Below are 24,033 nucleotides of genomic sequence, written 5' to 3'. Positions count from 1 at the left end.
CGCAGAGGGTTCCTAAGTGAATTATGTAACCCACAACAATTTACGTTTTATATAGTATTATTATTAACATTTAATTAATGTTTACAGTTTATTTACAACGCTACTTTGTATATATTATTTCATTTCAACATTTGATGTTGTCTATGTTGTGTTGGTCTGTAAGGTTTATTTAACTGCTAAAGGTTCAAAGGCTTTTGGAAACTGCTTGTAAGTTTTGTCTGGACTATAAAGTTTTAAAAAGAGGATTTTTTTACGGAACCAGAACTGTAGAAATGTCTTTGGTTTTTATTTTCTTTTTTTAAGTGTAGACAATGAAACTATAACTACCATGAAATAAAGTGACTCTTTCATGCGACAACAACATATCAGTTCATTTATTTGTAATTTACGACGAGAAAAGTTTGAATTTTGGTGGGAACTTGCAGCGGGAGAAGAAAGGACGTGACGTCACTTCCGGTGACGGCGCGGCGCTTATAAACCCCGCAGGTCGCGGGTTCGAGTCCAGTGCGGTAAAGCGGACTGACGGACTCGCAGCTCTCTGAACTAAAACGAACTTTTTGAGGAGAAATATCGGAGAAAAGAGTTGAAGTGGACGGAGAAATGATCTGTTGTTCCATCTGTCTGGATCTACTGAAGGATCCGGGGACGATTCCCTGTGGACACAACTACTGCATGGACTGTATTAAAACCCACTGGGATGGAGAGGATGGGAGGGGTCCTCTGTGCAGGAAGACCTTCACGCCCAGACCCGTCCTGGTGAGAAACAGCATGTTAGCAGAGTTAGTGGAGGAGATGAAGACGACTGGACTTCAAGCTGATCTCTGCTATGCTGGACCTGAAGATGTGACCTGTGATGTCTGCACTGGGAGGAAGGTGAAAGCTGTCCAGTCCTGTTTGGTCTGTCTGGCCTCTTACTGTGAGAAACATCTCCAACCTCACTATGATGCTCCTGCTTTTCAAAAACACCAGCTGGTGGATCCCTCCAAGAAGCTCCAGGAGAACATCTGCTCTCTCCACCATGAGGTGATGAAGATCTTCTGTCGTACCGATCAGCAGAGTATCTGTTATCTGTGTGCAATGGATGAACATAAAGGTCATGAAACAGTTGCAGCTGCAGCAGAAAGATGTGAGAAGCAGAAGGAGCTGGAGGTGAGTCGACAACAAATCCAGCAGAGAATCCAGGTCCGAGAGAAAGACGTGGAGCTGCTTCAGCAGGAGGTGATTTTGATTTGATTTATTTATTCAGCACTGTATAAAAAAACAGAACAAGTAACATACAAATGTAAAAAAGAGATTGGTAATAAGCTCGGCTGATGCAAAAAGCCCAAAGACCATCTCTTTGGTCTGGCTTTTATGTAGCATCAAATTTTATAGTTTTATTCTGTTTAACATTTTTTTAAAGTATCTGTTTTAGTTATTTATTTATTTATCTATTTCTTGTAATGTTTTTATTATTATATTTTATTGCTGTGGACTGATTATTTTTTTAGCCTTAATCCTTGAACTTTTATCTTTTTTTTTTCATTTTAATTAACTATATTGTATGTAAGTTGGTCTCCCAGTTTTTTATTTTTTGGTCTCCCAGTTTTTTTTTTTGTTTGTTTATTATGCTTATTTTTCAGTCAAAATGTCAAAGCACTTTGTATTTCATGTACCTGGATGAAAGGTGCTATATAAATAAAATTTGATTGATTGATTGATTGAAGGGGCTTAAATACAAGGCCTCTACCTGTAAAATACAGCAAAAGATTGTACAAAGATTTAAAACATGCAGAATACATGATTGCAGTCTAAAAACAAAGAGAAAGCAAAAAAAAACAGAAGTAGATAAATTTAGATATTTTTTTACAGACATGGTTGATGTGGTTTCTCCAGCTTAAACTGTCATGGATAATTATAATAACGACAATAATGTAACCTGAGTGAGCGGGTCATCTCCTATAGACAGACCGCTGTTAGATTTACAATATATTTAATTTTTTGATGTAAATGTAATAAAAACATTTTTTATATTCAGTGATAGTTTGTTAAGTTTAAACCATTTTGAAATGTTTTCTAAATCATGGTTACCCTTTCCCATTAGAGATGAAAAATCATTATGTGAAATAAATAAGTTTGTATCATCGGCATAAAGTACAGGAAAAAAGGAGGACAAGGCTGCGGCCAAATCATTTATACGAATCTAAAATAACAGGGGCCCGAGTATAGACCCCTGGGGGATCCCGCATTTTCTGATTCTCTGATGATTTACCATCAATGATAACACATTGCTGATGGTTATGAATATAATTGAAAAGCCACACGAGTGATTCCACCAAATCCATAGTGTAATAATTTTTGAAGAAGAATATCAAAATTAACTGTGTTAAAAGCTTTGGATAAATCAAGAAAGATTCCAAAAGCGTATTCATTATTATTGATTGCAGTGTGAATTTTATCAACCAATTGAAGTAAAGCCATTTCTGTAGAATGATGTTTCCTAAATCCATATTGGTGTTGTTTATACAGGTGGAGGACATCAACGTCTCTGCTGATAAAGCAGTGGAGGACAGTGAGAAGACCTTCAACGAGGTGATCCGCCTCCTCCAGAAAAGCAGCTCTGATGTGAAGCAGCAGGTCAGATCCCAGCAGGAACATGAAGTGAGTCGAGTCAAACATCTTCAGGAGAAACTGCAGCAGGAGATTACTGACCTGAAGAGGAGAGAAGCTGAGCTGGAGAAGCTCTCACACACAGAGGACCACAACCAGTTCCTCCACAACTACCCCTCACCGTCACCCCTCAGTGGCTCCACACTCTCATCCAGCATCCAGATTCGTCCTCTCAGGTACTTTGAGGACGTGACAGCAGCTGTGTCAGAGACCAGAGAGAAACTACAGGACCTTCTGAGAGAGACGTGGACAAACATCTCACTGTCAGTGGCTGAAGTTGATGTTTTACTGTCGGAACCAGAACCAAAGACCAAAGATGGATTCTTGAAACTTTCTCAAGACATCACTCTGGATCCAAACACAGCTCACAAACATCTGTTTATATCTGATGCCAACAGAAAAGTGACTTTAATGAAAAAAGAACTGTCTTATTGTGATAATCCAGGCAGATTCACTAATTGGTGGCAAGTGCTGAGCAAGCAGAGTATGAGTGGACGGTGTTACTGGGAGGTGGAGGTGAGAGGAGAAGCAGTTTGTGTTGCAGTGGCGTACAAGAACATCAGCAGAGCGGGGAACCTGCAAGGTTGTGGGTTTGGATACAACCAGGAATCTTGGGCGTTACAATGTTACACAGACGGTTACACACTGCGGTACAACAACATTAAAACTCCTGTTTCAGGTCCTCCTTCCTCCAGAGTTGGAGTGTACCTGGACCACGGAGCTGGTCTTCTGTCCTTCTACAGCGTCTCTGAGACCATGACCCTCCTCCACAGAGTCCAGACCACCTTCACCCAGCCGCTCCACGCTGGACTCTGGCTTTCATATCGTGGAGCCTCTGTTGAGCTCATGAAGTTGAAGTAGACGGAAGTTATTCCAGAAACAGCTGCTCAACATGTGGACTTTAGTTTCAATTCATCTTTATGTTTGAGTTTGTTTAGGTGGCTCCTTCCTGTGTCTCCGTGGAGGTTTTCTCTGCCCAGGATTATTTTTTCACCCACAGAGAATTGTGTTATTTTAATTTGTCAACAAACTGACACTTTATAACCGTTAAAGATGAATAAAGATGCTTATTTTGATCCTCAGTCTCATTGTATTATCTATAAATATATTCTAATTATCTGGGGAGAAACGGATTATATTAAATATAGTTTGTATCTTCAATAAAAATGATTCATGTAGACGAAGATGAAACGGGAAACAGTTGAGAGAAAGATTTTCTCCAGGAAGTAATTCAGGCTCCAGATGTAATTGTGATGAGCAGATCGATGGACGATCTCCAGGCGTGTTTGGACTCTGCTGACTGGGATGTGTTCAGGGCTGCTGCCGACAGAGTTATTAATGAAGAGTTATTAATAATTGTCGTACGATAATTATTAATAATTAATAAAGAACATTACTTATCAAAATGAATCACTCAAAGTGGGGCACCACCTGACTTACAGGAAAATAATAACTGAACAGCAAAATCAGTCTCAAAGTAACTGTTATTCCATACGTGAGCCTGTTTCCAGGGGGGAGCGCTAGAGAATAACAGTGACTACGTTTACTTGCAGTCAATAACCCTTTTCTAACTGGAATATTTGCAATAACCCGGTTGCGCACGGCCATGTAAACACCAATAACCCCTTTGAATAAGCCGAATTTGCTCATATTCCGGTTTTTAATAACCCGAATATGACCCCTTACTCCTTTTCTAACCCGAATATTCGGTCATGTAAACACCAAACGGGATTTCCCCATCAAAAGGAACAGGAATTTGTTTTCTGCGCATGCTCTGTTCACAAGGAATCTTGGTCTTTTGAGTCCAGGAAGTTCTTATAAACACGGAGAAACACAAGACCAAGAGGAGACTAATCACTTCATAAATGTAATGAAGGATATGAACATTTTGGCATTTGTAGACGGTAGAAAATACTGGGATAGCGAGATTTACAGAAAGGTAAGCGAAAAATGTTACGCGAATCAGGATTTGTAGGAATGCCAGACCAGATCAAGCACCGCTGGAAGACACTGAAAAAGGCGACTTCTACCGGGCTGTTGATTATCCGCCGTGCTGCTGTTATTGTTGTTGTTTTGGATTTGGATACAGAAAGAAGAAGCGGAAATGACGGGAATTGCGTCATGACGTTCTCCGTGCGTCGCTGGTTTGATCCAGATATCCCAAATGATTAATTACCATGTAAACAGGGATAACCCTGTTTGCTCACGCATGGAAACAGATTATTCCCAATGTTTCAGTAACCGGAATATTGACCTTAACCCGTATTTTGACTGCATGTTAACGTAGTCAGTGAAGGAGGCTAAACGACTGTACTGGAGAAGCTCCAGAACCAGTTCTCAGCCAACGACTCTGCGTCTGTCTGGAAAGGGCTCAGGCAGATGCCCAACTACAAGCCTAAACCCCCTCCATCAACGACCGACGCCTAGCCAACGACCTGAACGAGTTCTACTGCCGCTTTGAAAGACAACGGGACAGTTCTGCAACCATCCCCCACAACACCTCCCAACAGCCCCAGTGCTTCACCTCCACCCCCCACCACCTCTGGGACCACTCTTTCAATCCAGGAGAGGGACGTCCACAAACTCTTCAGGAGACAGAACCCCAGAAAGCTGCTGGACCGGACTCTGTCTCACCAGCCAGCTGGCAGCGCTGCTCTGATCAGCTGTCTCCAGTGTTCAGGGACATTTTCAACACCTCACTGGAGACGTGCCACGTTCCAGCCTGCTGCAAGACCTCCAACATCATCCCTGTTCCCAAGAGGCCAAGGACCACAGGACCTACCGACCTCAGACCGTCACCCCGACCTCTGTGGTTAGGACTCTGTCATGACAAGTGACAGTGTGTAGCCTTACGGCTTCCTGGGATCCATCATCTCCCGGGACCTCAAGTGGAGCTGAACATCTGCTCCCTCACCCAGAAAGCCCAGCAGAGGAAGTTCTTCCTGCAGCAGCTGAAGAAATTCACCCTGCCAGAGACCATGATGCACTTCTACATCACAGTTGGATAAAACGGAATAAAGCCGTCTGTGTAAAACTCTGCCATCTGCTGGACGTCTGGAAGAACTACAACTATTAACCTGTTTTCATGGAAACAGGAAACAGAATGATGTGATAATAGACTTTTAAATTTACATTTTACACAACGTTTTTGTGATGATAATGGTTATGATGGTGATAGTGATGGTGATGACTAGAAAATTATCTCTGTCAATATCCACATGAATGTTAAAGTTCACCCACTATGATGACTTTATCTCTACTGATCAATAAACCAGATAGAAAATCTGAAAATTCAGACAGGGCCGGTACACTACCACTAACAAAACTGGTTTCTCTGATTTCCAGCTCGGGAGTTTTAGACTAAGGGTGAGGCTTTGAAACGTTTTATTATCGCATTTAGAATTCGATTTTATTTGAACCATGATGATGATGATGATGATGATGATGATGATGATGATGACTGACAGGAAACTGATAAACGTCCAAGTTAATCAGTAAATGAAGATTAACTTTGTCTTCTCTCAAACTAGAAGACAGATGTTTTAGCAGCTGGATTTATTAATGTGACAGAATTATTTGATGTTTTTTTTTTTATTTTTATTTTTATTTATTTATTTTTTTTTACCTTGTCTGCACGCATATTATTGATTGATACCATGACGGTAGAAACCAAAAGTGTATATATGTGCATTATTACTATATGTAATATATACATATATATACGCACACATATGCGTACACATACATAAATATACACATACAAACCCAGTGTTTTTTTTTTTTTTTTTTTTTTTTTTTTTTGGGGGGGGGAGGGGGTGGGGGGGGGTGGTGACGACATCCACTGCCAATCCAGGAAGCAGGAACACACGGAGACACACGTCAAGCACTGGAAATCTGCAACAAAAAAAACCACAAACAAAGCACGAAACCGGCACGGAGCCATCCAAAACACGAACAGCAATCGACCTAAATCTTGAGATCTGATCGCAGTCTGAGCTAAGCTATCGCTACCGCTACCTAAACCCAAAAACTAGAGAGCCAGCATGCAGGTGAACAAGCCAGTGTGTATGTCTATGTGTGTGTGTGTGTATGTATATGATCATGCATGTGTGTGTGTGTGTGTGTGTGTGTGTGTGTGTGTGTGTGTGTGTGTATGCGTGTGACTAAATTACTATATGTGTGTGTGTGTGTGTGTGTGTGTGTGTGTGTGTGTGTGTGTGTGTGTGTGTGTGTGTGTATGTGTGTGTGTGTGTGTGTGTGTGTGTAATAAACCAAACAAAGCTCCACCTGAAGTGTATCTATAGTGGGGGAGGGGGGGGAGCAACCCCGCCACCCGTGAGACCAGAGGCCGACAAGGAAGAGCCCGGAACCCAGGCCACCGGCAACCCCACAGAGGGGAGAAGTAGGAGGGAGGCAACCCACCGCCTGCGAGGCCCCCCCCCCCACCCGGCGGCGGCCGAGGGGGCCCGCGGGCGGGGCCCCCACGGCGCGGAAAGAAGCAGCCAGGGATCCCGCGGCGGCGGACCGCGACCCAGGCAATCCCCGGCCACCCGGTCCGGGCCGGACACGCGGCCAGGAGGCCCTCACCCTTCAGGCCAGCGACCCCCACCCGGCAGGGGGCCAGCCCGCCCGGAGAGACAGAGCCGCCCCGGCCGCCGACGCGGGCAGGCGCACCCGTCCCCCACGAAAGTGGCCCTCCAAGACCAGAGGGGCGCCCCGCCGTAGAGGCAGCGGGGGGGACCGGAGACGGGCCCGGAGAGAGGGAACCCCCCAACAAGGCGACACCCGCGCAGGCCCGACAACGGAGGGCCCCAGACCCAGGCATCCCATTCATTCATCCATTCACCTATCCGATACCTATACTAATAATAATATAATATACTATACATAATACTAATAATAATACTAATAATAATACTAATAATAATACTAATAATAACCATCTTTGTATAATATAATATTGATAAATTATTAAGTTTTTGATGTCCTGCCAATGGAGGCTCAAATCCTCCATGGCAGGACCCTTCCATACCGCATTCTCACCGACACAGACATACAATCACGCACCGTTTCCCCCTCCCCGGGGGGATCCAGCACCGCCAGAAGGCACCCCAGGCTGCACGGCGGGCCCCGCCAGGCCCGGGTAACCCGACCCACCCGTCCCAGGCCCAGGCCGGTGAGGGAACGCGGGTGATGTGGGACCCCCTCCCGCCCCTTGTGTTGAGTGCATGTGATTAATGCCATAAAAACAGGGAGGAGGGAGGGCCAAGTATCGATTGACACAGACCCCCCCCCCCTCCCGAACTACGTGTCCTTGTCAAATGTATTTATTAAGTGTTGAATGTGCAGTGTCTATTTTGCTGTTAAAACCGTGAGGCGGGGAGTGCCAGGCCCCGCGGGACAGTGCCCCCCACGACCCGGACCCCCCGGCCTTTCGCCTATGTGCGTATGAATCGTGTAGGGGGGGCAAGAGGGGGAGCGGAGGCCGAAGCCAGGAAGCAGGACCAGCAAAGCCGGCCCTGATAAGACACCCGCGTCCCCCCACCGGCCGTCCAGTAGACGGGGGCCGGCCCCCCGAGCCGGGCAAGGGCCCCACCGTACCTCCAAGGGCGCCCCCGGCGCCGCCGGAGCCCCCAGACGGAGGAGGAAACGGTCCAACATCCTCCCATTCATACTGACAACATAAGACATAGATACCTGGGAATGGTGCCACCCCGCCGTCGCGCCCGCCCGTGCACCCCCCGGTCAGGGGAAGCCCGCTCCCCGGACCCGGCCCCACCCCCCCCCGAGGCCACCCCGGCGGACACCCCAAGGGTCCCGGAGTCCCCACATCCGCAGGGGCACTTGGCCCCCGCCCAGCGACGGAGGACCAAGGCAGCAATGCCCCCCCAGCGCAGACAGCCACCCCCCACCCAGGCAGGGCCGGGCCCTCCGGGTGGGACCCCCACGTCCACGGCCCCGCCCCCCCCGGGAGGCCCGGAGACGCCCCAGCCACAGCCCCCCGCCCGAGCCCTCCCCAGCCACCCCCCCCCACCGCCATGAGGTAACCCCCCCCACAGGCCCCCAAGGCCCCCACCGGCTAGGGACAGGGCCCCGCGGCCCCCCCCACCGCCCCCCAGGGGCCACCAGAGGCCCGCGCCCCAGACCCCCCAAGCCGACCCCCAACCCCAAGGGCTACGAGATCACCACCCCCCCCGCCCCCACTAGGTAACGAAGCCAATAAACGGGGACCACAGAGAGTGCAATTCAGCCGAATGTTGTTCAGTGGAGGCAGACATTATCTCACTACTAATATGATCTGATAAAAGATTCCTAAAATGGTTGATACATAAAATGGATTTTTGTTTCCAATTTACTAAAATGGTTTTCTTTGCGATACATAAGGCAGTGAGAACCCGGTGTGTCCAATTAGGATCTATTTGAGTGTCTCCCAGGTGACCTAATATACATACCGTGGGGCATACTGGGATTCTGTGGTTGATCCATGTGGATAAATCCTCACAAATCTCCTTCCAGAACCTCTGTACCGGTGTACAGAACCATAAAGCATGCATATAATTATCTGGGGTGTTCTCTGTGCACTGTGAACAGATATTAGAGGTGACAAAGCCCATCTGGAACATCCTTTGTCCAGTATAATGTATTCTATGAAGAACTTTGTACTGTATAAGTTGTAGGTTTAGGTTTTTAGTCATAGTAAACGTATTTAAGCATATTTGTGACCAAGAAAACTGGTCGGTATTAAGAGAGAGATCCGCCTCCCACTTAGAGATCGGGAGAGAGACTGAATCGTCCAGTTTAGACACTAACCTGTAGAGTTTTGATAACAACTTTAAAGTGCTTAGATTCAATAAATCTATTATCTTAGCGGGAAGTTGTAAATCTAATTGGCTAATTTTGTATGTTTTATTTATTATTGCCTTAAGTTGTTGATACTCTAAAAATTTATTCCTGCTAACTCCGTATTGAACAATAAGTGTATTGAAAGGTACAAACTGTCCTCCTACAATTACGTGCTGTAAGTACCGTATTCCTTGATCTCTCCATTGAACGAAGTTAACCATCTTTTTATCATTTTTCACGATGTCTGGGTTGTTCCATATGGGTGTACGGTCACATGGAAAAAGTGAAATTTTAGCTATTTTAAGAAATTCCCACCAAGCTGATAAAGTTGTGCTAATATTAATGCTTTTGAAACATTGATGACGTTTGATACTTTGACTAATAAATGGTAACTCTGAGATTTCTAGTTCATTACAAAACACTTGCTCTGAGTCCAGCCATTGACTATCTAAAGGATGATCTTTTGACCATTTTACAATATACTGTAACTTACTGGCTATGAAGTAATACTGAAAATTAGGTAATTCTAAACCTCCATATTCTTTGGATTTTTGCAATGTCTTTAAACTAATACGTGGAGTTTTATTTTTCCACAGAAATTTTGATACATATGAGTCCAACGATTTAAACCAGGAAAGAGGGGGTTTGCATGGTATCATTGAGAAAAAATAATTTACTTTTGGTAAAACCATCATTTTAATGGTGGCTATTCTACCCATGAGCGAAATGGGGAGAGAGCTCCATCTGGAAAGATCATCTTCTATTTTCTTTATAAGCTGAACATGATTTAATTTTATTAACTCTGACAGCCTAGGGGAGATGTTTATGCCTAAATATCTAATGTTCCCTGATTGTAATTGAGTATTGGTTATATTCCTAAAATTGCAGTTAACACACAGAACAGTGGATTTAGACCAATTAATAGAATAATCAGACAGAGATGAAAATCCCTCTATAAGTGCAATTGTCTGTGATAGTGAAGATCGTGAGTTCTGGAGGAAGAGGAGTACGTCATCCGCATAAAGACTAATTTTGTGCTCTAATATTTTACATTGTATACCTTTAATATTTTGATTTTGTCTAATAGCTGCTGCTAAAGGTTCAATAAATATTGCAAATAATGAGGGAGAGAGAGGGCAACCCTGTCTAGTGCCTCTTTGCAAGGTAAAACTTGTAGAGATTTGATCATTTGTCCTTACACGTGCCTTGGGAGAGCTGTATAATATTTTTATCCAGTCATAGTAATAGTAATAATGATTGGGTGAATTTGTGATTCTGAGATATCTCTCATCAGAGAGCTACTGACTAAAAAATAATCTAACCTAGAATATGAGTGATGAACGGCTGAGAAAAAAGTGTAGTTCCTAAGGGTTGGGTGTAGAGAGCGCCATGTATCGCAAAGACCCAGATCATTCATGTATTGCTTAACAATACTTGCTGACTGCCAACTCCTGTGTCCGCCTGCATTACTGAGCCTGTCCACTCCAGGGTCCAGAACCATGTTGAAGTCTCCTCCGATGATGACTGTGTTGTCTAGGTGAGCAGAGAGTGAGGTGAAAAAAGAGTGAAAAAACGAGGAGTCATCAACATTTGGACCATATACATTAGAAATACATAAATTCAAGCTTTGAATTTGCAAGACTAAAATTAAATATCTACCCTCTGAGTCAATGTGAGTGTCCTTTACGGTGAAATTTACTCTTTTATTAATGAGAATTGCTACCCCTCTTTGTCTGGAGTTGTAACAGGCGCAGAAAACATGCGGAAATTGTGCCGTGGCCAATGCATCTACCGAAGCTTTAACTAAATGAGTTTCTTGCAGTAGGACAATGTCTGCCTGCAGAGTTTGTATCTGGTTAAGAAGTTTTAATCTCTTTGCCGTGTTCCCGGCTCCGTTTACGTTCCAGGTGACAAACTTTAATTTATCCATAATCCAATCATTGAAAGTAACATTATATGTAAGTGGTAATGTTGCATGAAAAGCTGTTGTATGTGTGTGTGCCATGTTATTCTAGATGTGTGAAATGTGTGTTTGTACCAATTTACCAAACCGAGAAAGAAAGTGCAGCAGAGTGGGACATAGAGGGAAAAAAGAAAAAAAAAGGGGAAAGGGAGTGAGGTGGGGGGGAGGGAGATAATTCTAAACATGATAGAAAAAGAAATAGAGAAAGTAAAAAAAAGAGAGAGAAAGGCAATCACCAGTGTGAGCCTATAACTTACCGAGACTAGCAGAGCAAGAATTATTAATACATTAATATATGCCGAGAATATTTTATGAAACTATATCTAATCTAATCACCAAGTGTTTATGTAACTATATCTAACCTAATCACCAGTTAGTAAGAAAGAAAGAGAGGAAAAGAAAGTAAATTTTGTACTCATCCTTTTTTAGAAGAGCCAGGGCGTGATGTTGGAGTCGCGGTACAGTTGTCCGTTCACGTACAGCTTGTCCACGGTGATGACAGCACGAGATCCCTCCGTCATGAACCTCCTCCGGACCGGGAAGAGGACTCGGCGACGGTCCAGGATCTCCCGGGGGAACTGGTCGTTCACGGAGAACGGCAATCCGCGTAGCTGTGGCCCCCTTCTTCTCACAAGCTCTTTGTCTTTATAGTGTTCGAATTTAGCAACAATGGGCCTGGGTCTCTGGGCTTCGGGTCTTCTTCCTCCTAGGCGATGGACGCGGTGAAACGTGATGGAGTTCGCCAGGTCTTCTGGAAGCTTCAGGTGGTTCCGGATGAAATCCTGGACGGATTGTTCAGGATCTTCATCAGGTTTTTCCGGGATCCCCGAGAACACCAAGTTGTCCCTCATGGAACGAGCTTGAAGGTCTAAAACGGCCTCCTTTAAAGATTTATTTTCATTTTGGAGTCGGCTAAAACCCTCTGACATGGATTTCATCGACTTCTTCAGATTGGTGTTTTCAGCCATCAATTTTTCCATCTGCTGGTTACCGTATTCCACAGCTTCTCTTAATGACTGGAATTCCTTGTGCAGGACTTCCACCAGGGATAAACGGGAGTCATGGGAGGCCAAGCGGGTGTCAATGGACCTCAGAATGTCCTCGGTGGTATTTCCTGGAGGAGAAATTGCTCCAGGGGAATCCTCAGGACGGCAACGCTTCGGCGTGGAGGAAGCGCCGGAGGACGCGCCCCCAGACTTCTTCACCATGACAAATCTCTCAAAATACTCGTCTATAGATGCGTCTAAAGATTCGCTTTGCTCCAGGTTGGGTTCGGAATTATATAATCTAACTATAAACTACCCTTTCGTTATTTTAAACTGAGAATATAATCGTTTTTAAAGCATTTATTGAAAACGAAAGTATTACCTCGCCATGTTGGATTCTGCTACCTCGTTCTCGCGATACTACCACATCTCGTGGTGCGTTCGCTGCTGCTGGGAATCTCCGCTGCTGCTGGGCGGAATCTCTCCGCTGCTGCTCCATTTTTTCCAGAATTATTTGATGTTGACGAGTCACATGAGAAACAAATGACACATTTAAATGTAAAAAAATATACTTTTAATTAATTAAATATTTCACATCTTCCTGTTTTTGTAAAACAGAATGTTGATCCTTCAAAGCAGAGCATGTTTTAAATATCATAGAGAAAAAGACAATTATTTTGGGTACATGTTTTCATATAAATACGTGATTTACCACAACAAGTAAAGTCCTGGAAGAGTTTACAATGAACATTGAAAGCGGTTGAAAAGTGCTTGATTCCGAGCTGGAAAACAGTATAAAAACCCTGTAAAGCATTTGATGATCCTGACTCCCTCAGAGATTACAGTTTTTTTCGATTGCTTACACACTAAAATTAAAAGTAGTACACTATTAGCAAAACCTTACACTCAAGAAGCAAAACATCAGCCCATATTTGCACAACTATAAGCACATTGTCAACCTCACACTTGTTGCAAAACTCTACACACAGTGATTTTCAAAACACTAAACACACTAAACGTACATTAGACACAAAAATCTATCATAAAGTCACTTCTTTGCAATACCAAAGCACTGACTGTCAAATTAGCACACCGTCCAACCAGTTGGTTCAACACAGTCATCAGGTGTGCAAACACTTGTTTGCTTAAATGTAGACACACCAATCAGGTGTATCTACACTATAGAAAGCAGCAGGTGAGCTCATTGGTCTCCAAGCACAAGAGTCAGAGAAAGACTACAGTTTTTCTCGATTGCTTTGACACATTTTGCACATCATGGGTCAACTTTATCTAATGCTCACACCTTCTTTGCACAGCAAGAGTCCTCTCTGGCGAATCGGTTAACTATTTCTCATTGCTTTCACACAATTTTCTTTGACTTTTACTGTAATACACTTTTCAAAACAGTTAACACACTTCTCACAAAGAGACACAAAACATAACTGATTTACCATGGCAACACATTGCAGACACTTTGTAGCAGCCAATTGGAACTGCTCTCTCAATTCTAAAAAAATATCAGCACCTGTGTGAACTCTCTTTGCAAAACAAAGCAAGTAGTCCTCAACCAAAGAGGTCAATAGCTTGAAGTTGACACCAAGCATAGATCGAGAAGGACGTGGATGAGAACATGTGGCCTGATCGTCAGGCCTGTGTCGACAATGCGTAATTTTCCTGTATTTTTATTTTTTTCATATTTACAGGGTTTCATTTGATTGTGTTTCATTTACAGTACTTACTTTGAGAATTGACCTTTGTTGTACTGCATATTGAACCCTGTCATTTTGATTGCTTACAGTATGTGCATGTGACAAGTACTGCAATAAATATTTTTCTGTCAGAATCTTGACATTTTGTACCCAGTAGAATAAATGTAAATCAATGGTGTTGACAGGAACTTCAGCAATACAAAAACAGATCTACAATATTTTACTGTATACACATTTTCTGATTTTACTGTAAATACTCTGTGACAGTATATTTCTAACTTATATAACTAAGTTAGAGTGCTCAATACAAAACCCAAATTGTAGTATGTTGTCAGTTGTAAAATAGTCAATACTATGACGGTGTTGAACAAAAGTTGATATTGATAGCTGTGGTTTCAATTTTGTTATCCATCGTTACAGTAAATAAATGAGAAAACACACATGTTCAATTGAGAAAAAATTCTAGGTTTTGATGGAAAAGTTTGGTTTTGATGGATGTGTGACAAGTTTAGAGAAAGTGGTGTCATTCTGCAAACATCATAAAGTGTTTTGGTTATTTCAGCTTCTGTTAAGGGCTTTGTGTGAGCTGTTTTGAAAAAGTAAACTGTGAATGGAAAAATGGGCCAAAATGATCAAGAAAAACTGTATATTTGTACTTTGTTGATAGTAGCCTACTCTAATCATAGGGACGTAGAAGTGCTAAAAGTGTTTTAGGTTTATCACAGCAGAGTGTAACTCGTGCAAACAGAGTATAGTAATGTGAAACGTGTTTGTTTCATATGGTAATAAAGTGTGGTTTTTAAAAAGAAGTGTATAGTTTTTACAAGCGTGTTTAATTTTCCAAAGGATCTGTAGTTTTTTGCTAATTTGGTGTGTTGTTGTGCTAATTGTGTGTAGTGTTTTGAAACCACGGGCCCTGTTTTGAAAATCATGCTTAGGCAATCAAGAAAAACTGTAATTAGTAAATGTTAGAAGTTCATCTAGAACCACGGTGATGGTTTAGATGTCTCAAGATTCAAGAAGCTTTATTCATCCCGAGGGAAATTACTTTGCCAAGGGAAATGATCTTTCTGCTCACTAATGATTATATCTCTTTTAAATATTGTCATAAAAAGTCCCATACCACCACCCAGCAGAGGTTCTATTAGAAGTGATCCTACCAGAACCAGGATCCGGTCCATCCGTCACTCTGCTGTAGGATCAGAGTTGGTGATTTTGAATCCGTTGTTGTGGAAACAGATGAACTTCATATACCGTAATTACAATTTACTTTTCCGACCATAATGCACTGCAATCTTCTCATTTGTTAAATCTTGTTAACTGATGTCTGTCTGTCTTTAATGATTGGTTTTAAGCTGGTTTCTGCACTGGTACTTTTAAATTTGAGTTTCAAAACTTAATCATATTTTAAATCTTGTGAATTATGTAAAATTTTATTTAATTTATTTATTTATCTTATTATTATTATTATATTTATTATTATTTTAAATTTTAAATCATGCTTTTTTTCTTTTTCTTTATATATAATATATGTTAATATAATATAATATTAATAATAATAGTAATGCAATAGAAACAATTATATAGTAAATACTTGTATAGTAAATAAATACCTGAACATTGAACGTTTTCTGGGTTCTTTTCTTTCTTTTCTTTTTGTTTTATCTATGTCTGTCTGTAATGTGTAACGTTTGACAAACAAATCACGTGAAATTAGCTTCACAACATCATTTATGATCACTTTTGTGTGTGTAGAAACGCCGCTCCTCCATAGATGTAATGCATTGCCGTGGCGAGTGGTCTGTACCAAGATGGCGGACCTATAGGCACGCCACTTCAGTGGATGCGGCGTCTATGTATATAAGTCTATGGTCACAACAGTGTACGGGGGCCAGCAGGTGCAACCGACTGACGTCACCACCCAGAATGCATTGCGGTGTAAACAACAATGGCGACCTACGAGTTAAATTATATTTTCAAATTTTATAAAAACGAAGACATCAAAAAGGTTTTTTATATCACATTGTTATAATTGATACCAACATTTATCTTTTAAGACCTACATGTCTTACAGTAATAGCCAGGGTTCCCTTTAAAAACAAACTTTAAGAAACAAATTAACATTTTAGAACACACTTGTACGAAACAAATGAATAAAAATTAAAAGGGAACGTCCTAAATACTGGAAGTGACGCAACGAGGACTTTTAGTTCAAACAAATGGTTTGTAGTTCCGCTACATGCGGAAAGATGGCAGCGATTCTTCAAGGACAACAAACGTGTTTCATGAAGTTTTAATTGACTCAACAAGGTTTTGTCCCTTTTGCAGATCCAATTTCAGTCAGTTTAGACCTGTTTGTTCTTTGTGCTGACGGTTTCTGTTGCACTTTCAGGTTATGTATCAAGATCTCTCCCTCTTACTGTGCGTTGCCATGGTGACTCAGTGATACTTACTGATGGTTTGAATTTGCATATTAACTAAATACTTAGTTTCACTGGAAAGATTTCGATTTAACTTTTACGTGTAACATTAATCTTTTGATCGAATCATTTAATATATTTCTAAGTGAAGAAAAATGGTTATAAATGTGCTAAAAAGTGACAATTCAAAAATCCACAAACTCTAACAAGATCTATACAGAATGTTAGAAGATGTCCTGACATAAACAACTTCCTGCAACTGACTCGTTTTTTATAACACACTTTTAATCGAATCAGTCTTTTTTACTGGAACAACATGAAAGCAGTTCAACAGAGAATCCGCCTCCATTTCTATCCGAGTTTCAGACTATAAAGCTTGATCTAACATCCATCACATAATATACATCAGTGTTTACATAAACTGTTCCGTTACAGCAGATTTAATCCGTTTAACTTTTTCATTTTTCTTTTGCAGCTTATAAATAAAAGTCTGTGTATAAACACATTCACGTTCTCTGGTTTTATCTTTACAGTTTTTTACAATTGAATAAACACTAAAATCTAAAGTTTTGCCCAATTATCAAAACCTTACACTCAAGGAGCAAAACTCGGCCCCAGATTTGCACCACTGTAAGCACAATGAGTCCATTCACACTTTGTGCAAAACAATACACACAGTGATTTGAAACACTAACACACACGTCTATGCATTAGACACAGAAGTATATCAAGATGTCACTTCCTTGCACTTCTAAAGCACTGACTGTCAAATTACCACACCTATGAGCCAGTTGATTGAACACTGCCATTTGGTGTGCAAACACAAGATTGCTTAATTGTAGACACACCAATCAGGTTTAAGCACTATAAAAATGCAGCAGGTGATTTCACCAAACTTAACCAAAATGGAAGGAAGAGGAAGAGGAAGAGTGAGGATGAGAGGGGGAATCGGAGAAGGAGGAGAAGGAGGCAGAGGCCGTGCCAGAGGTAGAGGCCAAGGAAGAGGAAGAGGAAGATTTCAAGCAGGAAGAGGTGAAGCTGAAAGGAGAAGAGGTCCAACTTTAAGAAATGTGGAAGAAATGTAATTGGCCAGAGGGCAATTACAGTTTTTGCCCGTTGCTTGAACACTATAAACCCATGCTTAAACTAAAGTAACACAACTTGAAACTTTTGTTACCATACCTCAAACACATGTACCCATACCTTAAACCAAAGCGCTGCTTTGCACTCTAGTTGCAATTCTGCAACACACTTAGTCCTTTATGCAACACACTTGGTCCTGCATACTAGACTCTATTTCATACATAAGACACTTCGTTCACAAATGAAATCTCAGGGTGCCATTTGGAAAACACATGTTTCCAAAATACAAAACACATCGGTTAATTGCAACCATTCAAATACACACCTGAAGACACTTGCTTGCTAAACGTAACACCAATCAGCCAGCTACAAAAAGGCCTCAGTTTAGCCATTTCAAGAACTTTGCAAGCATGGATGGAGGGAGAGCAAGAGGCAGAGGTCGAAGAGGCAATGCACGGACCTCCATATCTGACGATATAAGGGCAACTTTGGTGGATCATGTTATAGATCATGGCCTGACAATGAGGGAAGCTGGGCAGAGAGTCCAGTGGCATCTATAATACTGTAAGAACATTCAGACTGGAAAACAGGTATGTCTTCCCCTCTCTACCTTCTACTTAGATGGTATTTACAGCACTCTACAGTATATCACATTACCACATCACATGTACAGGGTATTGCAGGGTTCAGTATAGTGGATGATACATTATATACAGTGAAGTACTGTAAGAAAAAGAATCAAATTGATGACAATTTTTGTTTGTATTTCTCTAGAATGACTAGAAAACCTTCTGGGGGAGGACGCCAACGCCTGTTCACACAACCATGAGCCCACGTGCAGTATGCACAATTATCTCTTTACAATATAGTGTTTTTTCTATTTTTTTTTTTTTAGTTCACGTTACTATGTACAACATTGGGTAGGCCTATTTGGTTTGGTTTTTTTGGTTGCTTGAAAATGTGCCTGCTAAATAAACAAAAATGAAAAACCAAAATCAAAGACTGCAGTGTTTTATATAAAGTAGACTAGTGTGTTCTCCCTGATCTGAAAGTGTATGCATATGATACAAGTGTGTGTCATTTTGTCATCAGAGTTACATTTTGACCAAGTATTTTTAGGTTTTGATAGCAGAGTTAAGGCAGTGATAGTAGAGTTTCAATTTGACACATATGTGAATGGTATATTTCCCAGTGTTGTGTCATGCTTACTTGTGTGTAGAGTTTTGGCACAATGAGCGAAATTTTGCAAAATGTGTTCAAGCAACGGGCAAAAACTGTATTAGTGTCCCGGGGCAAAGTGGGGGTAACATCAACTTTTGCGCGGCCATCACCCAGAATGGGGTCCTCCACCGCCATGCCAACATGGGTCCGTATAAAACACCTCACATCCTTACATTTTTGGACAGAGTATACAACCTCACAATCATAAACATGCAGATCCAATACATTGTCACCTGGGACAATGTTTCATTCCACCGCTCTGCACTGGTTCAGAACTGGTTTATGCAGCACCCACATTACACAGTCCTTTTCCTGCCGCCATATTCTCCATTTCTTAACCCAATTGAAGAATTTTTCTCTGCATGGCGGTGGAAGGTTTATGATCTGCACCCCCTGGCTCGGGTAGCCCTCATTCAGGCCATGGAGGAGGCCTGTGACCAGATTGAGGCCACAGCCATACAGGGGTGGATACGGCATGCACGGCGATTCTTTCCCCGCTGTCTTGCGAATGAGGATATTGCCTGTGATGTGGATGAAATTCTCTGGCCAGATCCAGCTAGGAGAAGAGACCAACAGTAGCAATTTATGTGCCGTGTTTTCTTTTTTTTTGGGGGGGGGGGGGTTGTACAGGATAAAATGTTATGTTCATGAAAACTGGGAAATGCTTTTTTTTTTCGCCATGTTGGCTTGAGTATATGGAAAAAAATAAATAACATTGTCAACAGCATTAGTCTTGTCTCCTGTGTGGTATCTACAGTAATGCATACAAGTGTGTTTAGTGTTCACTGTGTATTGTTTTGCAAAAAGTGTGAGCAGACATTGTGTTTACAGATGTGCAAATCCGAGCGATGTTTTGCAAATTCACTGTGTGCTTCACCCATACTACTCTATGCACTTAGAAGCAGAATTAGCCGAAAGTGTTTAAGATTTTCAACAGCAGAGTGTAACTGGTGCAAACAGAGTTAAGTCATATGCAACGTGTGTGTTTCATATGGTAAAAAAATATGGTTTTGATAAGTTAGTGTATAGTTTTTACAAGAGTGGTTCATTTTGCAAAGGAGCTAAGGTGTTTTGCTAATTGGGTATGTGGTTGTGCTATTCGTGTGTTGGGTTTTGCTAAACAAAACAAAACAATCAAAATTGTGTTTATTCAATCGTAAAAAACTGTAATGAACAGATGTTAAGATGAGTTTTTAAAGAGTTTGTTTGAGCACAGAAGATGAAAAACTGTGTGTGTGTGTGTGTGTGTGTGTGTGTGTGTGTGTGTGTGTGTGTGTGTTTTAAGTGATGTGTGTTGTAACTTAGGCATTCACATTACTTCATTACCACTGCATCATCCACCAGCAAGCAATATATGCAAAAGTTGTGAAACTCAGCAACAGCATCTGCTGGAGCTCATTCCTGCCAGGCTGGAGATTCACCTCATGCAAGGCCTCGAGGTGTTTCCCTTTGCATGTCTTATAGGACTCTCGACCTACACTGGGCGGCCTGGTGATGGCGGCCACAACGCCGGGTGAGGGGTGTCATCTCAGCAAATCCCTCTCTATACCTCCATTCAGTCTCCTTTATCACAGCGGGGGTTCCTGCAGGGTGACTGACAGCCTGTGGGAGGGTCTACCCTTCATAATCTTCCATCAGTCTTGGTTGTAGCATTCGTCTGTATGGACGTACATCTTCACTTGGGGAACATAAGACATTATCACTTCGTAATGACCTTATCTGGCTCCAAGGACCATATGTTTTGGAGGCTTAATGATTAACAGTTGTACACTGGCTTTCTCTGTATTTTAATCGTGAAGCGCGTGTTTCAAGACCTAAATGAAGATGCCGTAAGCTGTCAATTTCCTTTACAGAGCTTTAATCCAGTCTAGAGAGTGCACTTACAGATGTGGTGTGTGAATGTGGTTCTGGAATAAACCAAAGAATAATAGAAATCGATAAACAGCAATAAACACATGTTTAAAGGAGCGTGAGGCAGGATTTATGAAAAAAATGCGTATACGTTTTAAGTTTTCTAGTAATGTCAGATGAAGTGTTCCAAACCAAAAAGAATGAGCCCTCTAGCGTATCTCTCCGTTGCCTTGAACAGGCTGTGTGCTGCAAAATGTGCTGCAGTGCTGGGGCCGAGTTTCCCGCGCTGTCCTGCGGATGTGACGTCACATGATGCTGCATGAGCGTTCTCGGCGGCGCACGAGTAAACATTGGATACGCGTTTGAGTCATGGAGGCAGCTTCAACTTGAATTGGGACTGAAAACAGATGCTGACATGGCTCATTTCCTACTGACCAGGTAAGATAACATTGTAAGTCATATTTAGAGCTTGATTTGAAAATCACATGAGATTACACACGCGATCCCGTGCCGGCTTTGCTGTTGGCTGCAGGAACCCCGACGGTCGTCGTGTCGCTAATGAGTCTCATTTCTTATTCTTGCCTCATGCTCCTTTAACCAGAGCACACAATCCAAATAATAATGTTATTAGCATGAACATCATATACATGAGATACTATGCATGATAGGATACTATCACATTTAACTGGAAACAAAGAAAACAGTCAGTGACATTCAGATAACATAACTAATGACTTTTAACGATTAGCGAAGTAAATAACACTGCTGGAAATACTCACCAGCAGACTTATAAAATATAACAACAAAGAAGTGCTTCCAATAAACAACAATATAAATTATGTTTCTCTGGACGCACACTGAACCACAAGCATCAGATTCATGACACAAAGTAATATAACAGCTTCATCCACATCATCCAGTCTCTTCTTCTACCACGATAAGCAGCACTCAGGGGGGTCGAGTGCAGCAGCCCCCCCTGGTGGCTGGATGTTCTTAAATCAACCATCTGTCATGCAGACCTTCAGAACAGTGCTACATATTTGATTATAAGTACTAATGTGGGACTTCATGAAGTGTTATGGGGGTTAATTTTGCATTAATGGGACGTGATTTGAAGATGCTCATGAGTTGCTACTAAAATGTTACATAAGTGATCATTTGAAATTGGAACAAACTAAATGGATTAAGAATAAAAAATGTTTCGTGTTGAAATATGTTTCCGAGCATGATAAATCAATTTGATAATTATTTTGAGGAAATGTTGAGGCAGCGCTTTTAATCAGTGAATATCAAATATTGTCATCAAAGGGGAACTTTATTCAAAAAGTAGCCCTTATTAGTACAGTGTAAAATCAACAAGGCCGACCCCCGGGACCCTGAGCATGAAGAAGCAGTTCTAGATGATGGATGGATCATCTTATCCATCTTGGTGAGAGCTCACACATAAACAAACACTTTACCATGACAGAGACCTGATAGTCCAGTAGTGATGCCCTGTTTGGAACAGGAAGTGGGTGTGAATAAAGACCAGGATGAACCCTGGCTGCACAGCAACCTTGTGCTCAGATCTGTCAGCAGGTTGTAACTTCATCTGGGCTGAATGCAGCTCAGTGATTCCTCTCTGACATCACAGTTGGTCACATGTGCAGCAAACTAACTGCATCTGACATGAAGTGAATGATCTCAGCTGATCTGAGCTGCAGAGAAACAACATGCTGCTGTTCACTGTGAAGCTCTGACTGGAAACAGACAGAAGAACAACATGTGGATCCTGGAATAATGGCAGCTTTCACCTTTAAAGGACCGGAAGAGGAAGAAGTTTCCAAGGAATCATTCAGAACAGTTTCAGCAACATGTGATTCAGGTGTTCTGATGGAAACAGAGACAGACATGTACAGACTCAACTATCTTTCCAGCAGAGACAGTTTCTCTGACAGGAGGAGACTCTTGAGACTGAACTCAACACAGAGACACTGAAGAACCAGACACGCGCCAGAACCCGAACCCAGGATAGAGAGGTTCAGTGAATGTGGTGTTGACGGTGTGGATGAGGATCAGTCTGTCAGAGGAGACTGTGTAGAAGGACAGAGTTCCAGCAGGAACGTCCACGTACACTGCTACTCTGTCAGAGACTGAGGAAGAGGAGGAGGAAGGTGTTCCTCTGTTATTGTGCCAGACAGAGTACCGACCATCATCATCAGAACATGACAGACTCCAGGAATGATCGTTCCCTCCAAACACACAGTCATGAGAGTCTCCTTTCCTGCTGATTCTTCTGTAACTCACTGATATATAAACATGTCCGCTCCTCTGGACCTCCCAGTAACAGCGACCCGTCAGAACTTCTCTACACAGCAGCTGACGCCAGGAATCAAACCTGTCTGGATGATCAGGATATGACTGATCCTCCTTCACACGTGTCATCTTCCTGTTGTTGTCAGACAGTTTGATGTTGTTCTGGACTGTGTTTGTGTCGATGGTGAGTTGACAGGAATCTGATGGAGAGAACAAACAACCCAGTTGCAGTTATTATTGATCTGTCATTGATCACTGATGGACTCATGAATGAGTGATGTGTCAGTGTGAAGATGGTTGAATGTGTGAATGAAATAAAAATACACTTACACTTCCTCAGACCTGGTTTCAACCATCGTTGTCCAGCAGGCTCCACCCTGAAAGGAGGAGGGGGGTCAGACCAGCTCAGTCTCTTTCAGCAAACATGGACATTACATGGCTCTCACACACTGATGAAGGAACAGTCCAACACTTGGACAGATGCACTTGAATGCAGCATCTCTGAAGTCTGTCCTGTGGTCGTCACCTTCCAGCACAGTTTGAACACATTGTTTTCATCTGATTTCATCTCTGCTGAATCAGCAGCAGGAGGAGACCATGTCATGGATGAGTGAAGGTGCAGCTGTTATTGTGCTGTGATGGGCCTGAAAACCACACTCCTGTGGTTCTGGGATGTTTACTGGGTCAAGTACGGCTCAGTTTTGAACTGCATCTACCAGCTCTGCTGCACCAGATGAGCTGCAGCAGCTCCATCTGCTGAAAGATCTCTGCTCATAGGGGTAAATCCACAAAGAATAGATTGCGCGCAATTTACCCCGCTTTAAGGTCCTATTCACAAAAGATTTTGCTCTAATGATATACCGGAGCAAACACGCCCATAAAGTTTTGCGGCTGAGTGCAATTTGCACTTGTCTGAGTGAGCGGAGCTGTTTCCAGTGTTCTCCATATTTCAGCACACAGATTGTTGGTCCCTAATGAAAACTGCAGAGAGCACAATAGCCTCAACTTTCACG

The 24,033-nt window shown here is 42.3% G+C and overlaps 2 protein-coding genes across 2 annotated transcripts in view; one reads left to right on the top strand and one right to left on the bottom strand.

Annotated features, from left to right (window-relative positions):
* Positions 1–600: 600 nt before the first annotated feature.
* LOC133420424 (tripartite motif-containing protein 16-like) lies at positions 601–5,657 on the top strand. The gene is made up of 4 exons (XM_061710118.1): positions 601–1,218; positions 2,509–3,506; positions 5,371–5,461; positions 5,568–5,657. The coding sequence occupies exons 1-4, from the start codon at positions 601–603 to the stop codon at positions 5,655–5,657; spliced, it is 1,797 nt and encodes a 598-aa protein (XP_061566102.1).
* Positions 5,658–20,721: 15,064 nt separating this feature from the next.
* The window catches only part of LOC133420876 (NACHT, LRR and PYD domains-containing protein 12-like), a 29,439-nt gene continuing 26,127 nt past the window's right edge, over positions 20,722–24,033 (bottom strand). The window contains exons 10-11 of the mRNA XM_061710756.1: positions 23,351–23,397; positions 20,722–23,220 (exon numbers count right to left, since the gene is read on the bottom strand). Coding sequence (XP_061566740.1) covers positions 22,685–23,220; positions 23,351–23,397 — 583 coding nt within the window. The 3' untranslated portion in view covers positions 20,722–22,684. The remainder of the gene's footprint in view (positions 23,221–23,350; positions 23,398–24,033) is intronic.

This window comes from Cololabis saira, chromosome 20 (assembly GCF_033807715.1).
Source record: "Cololabis saira isolate AMF1-May2022 chromosome 20, fColSai1.1, whole genome shotgun sequence".
In the NCBI taxonomy this organism is placed as follows: domain Eukaryota; kingdom Metazoa; phylum Chordata; class Actinopteri; order Beloniformes; family Belonidae; genus Cololabis; species Cololabis saira.
The sequence above is the reverse complement of the archived record's forward strand: the minus strand, read 5'-3'. Positions and strand labels throughout refer to the sequence as shown.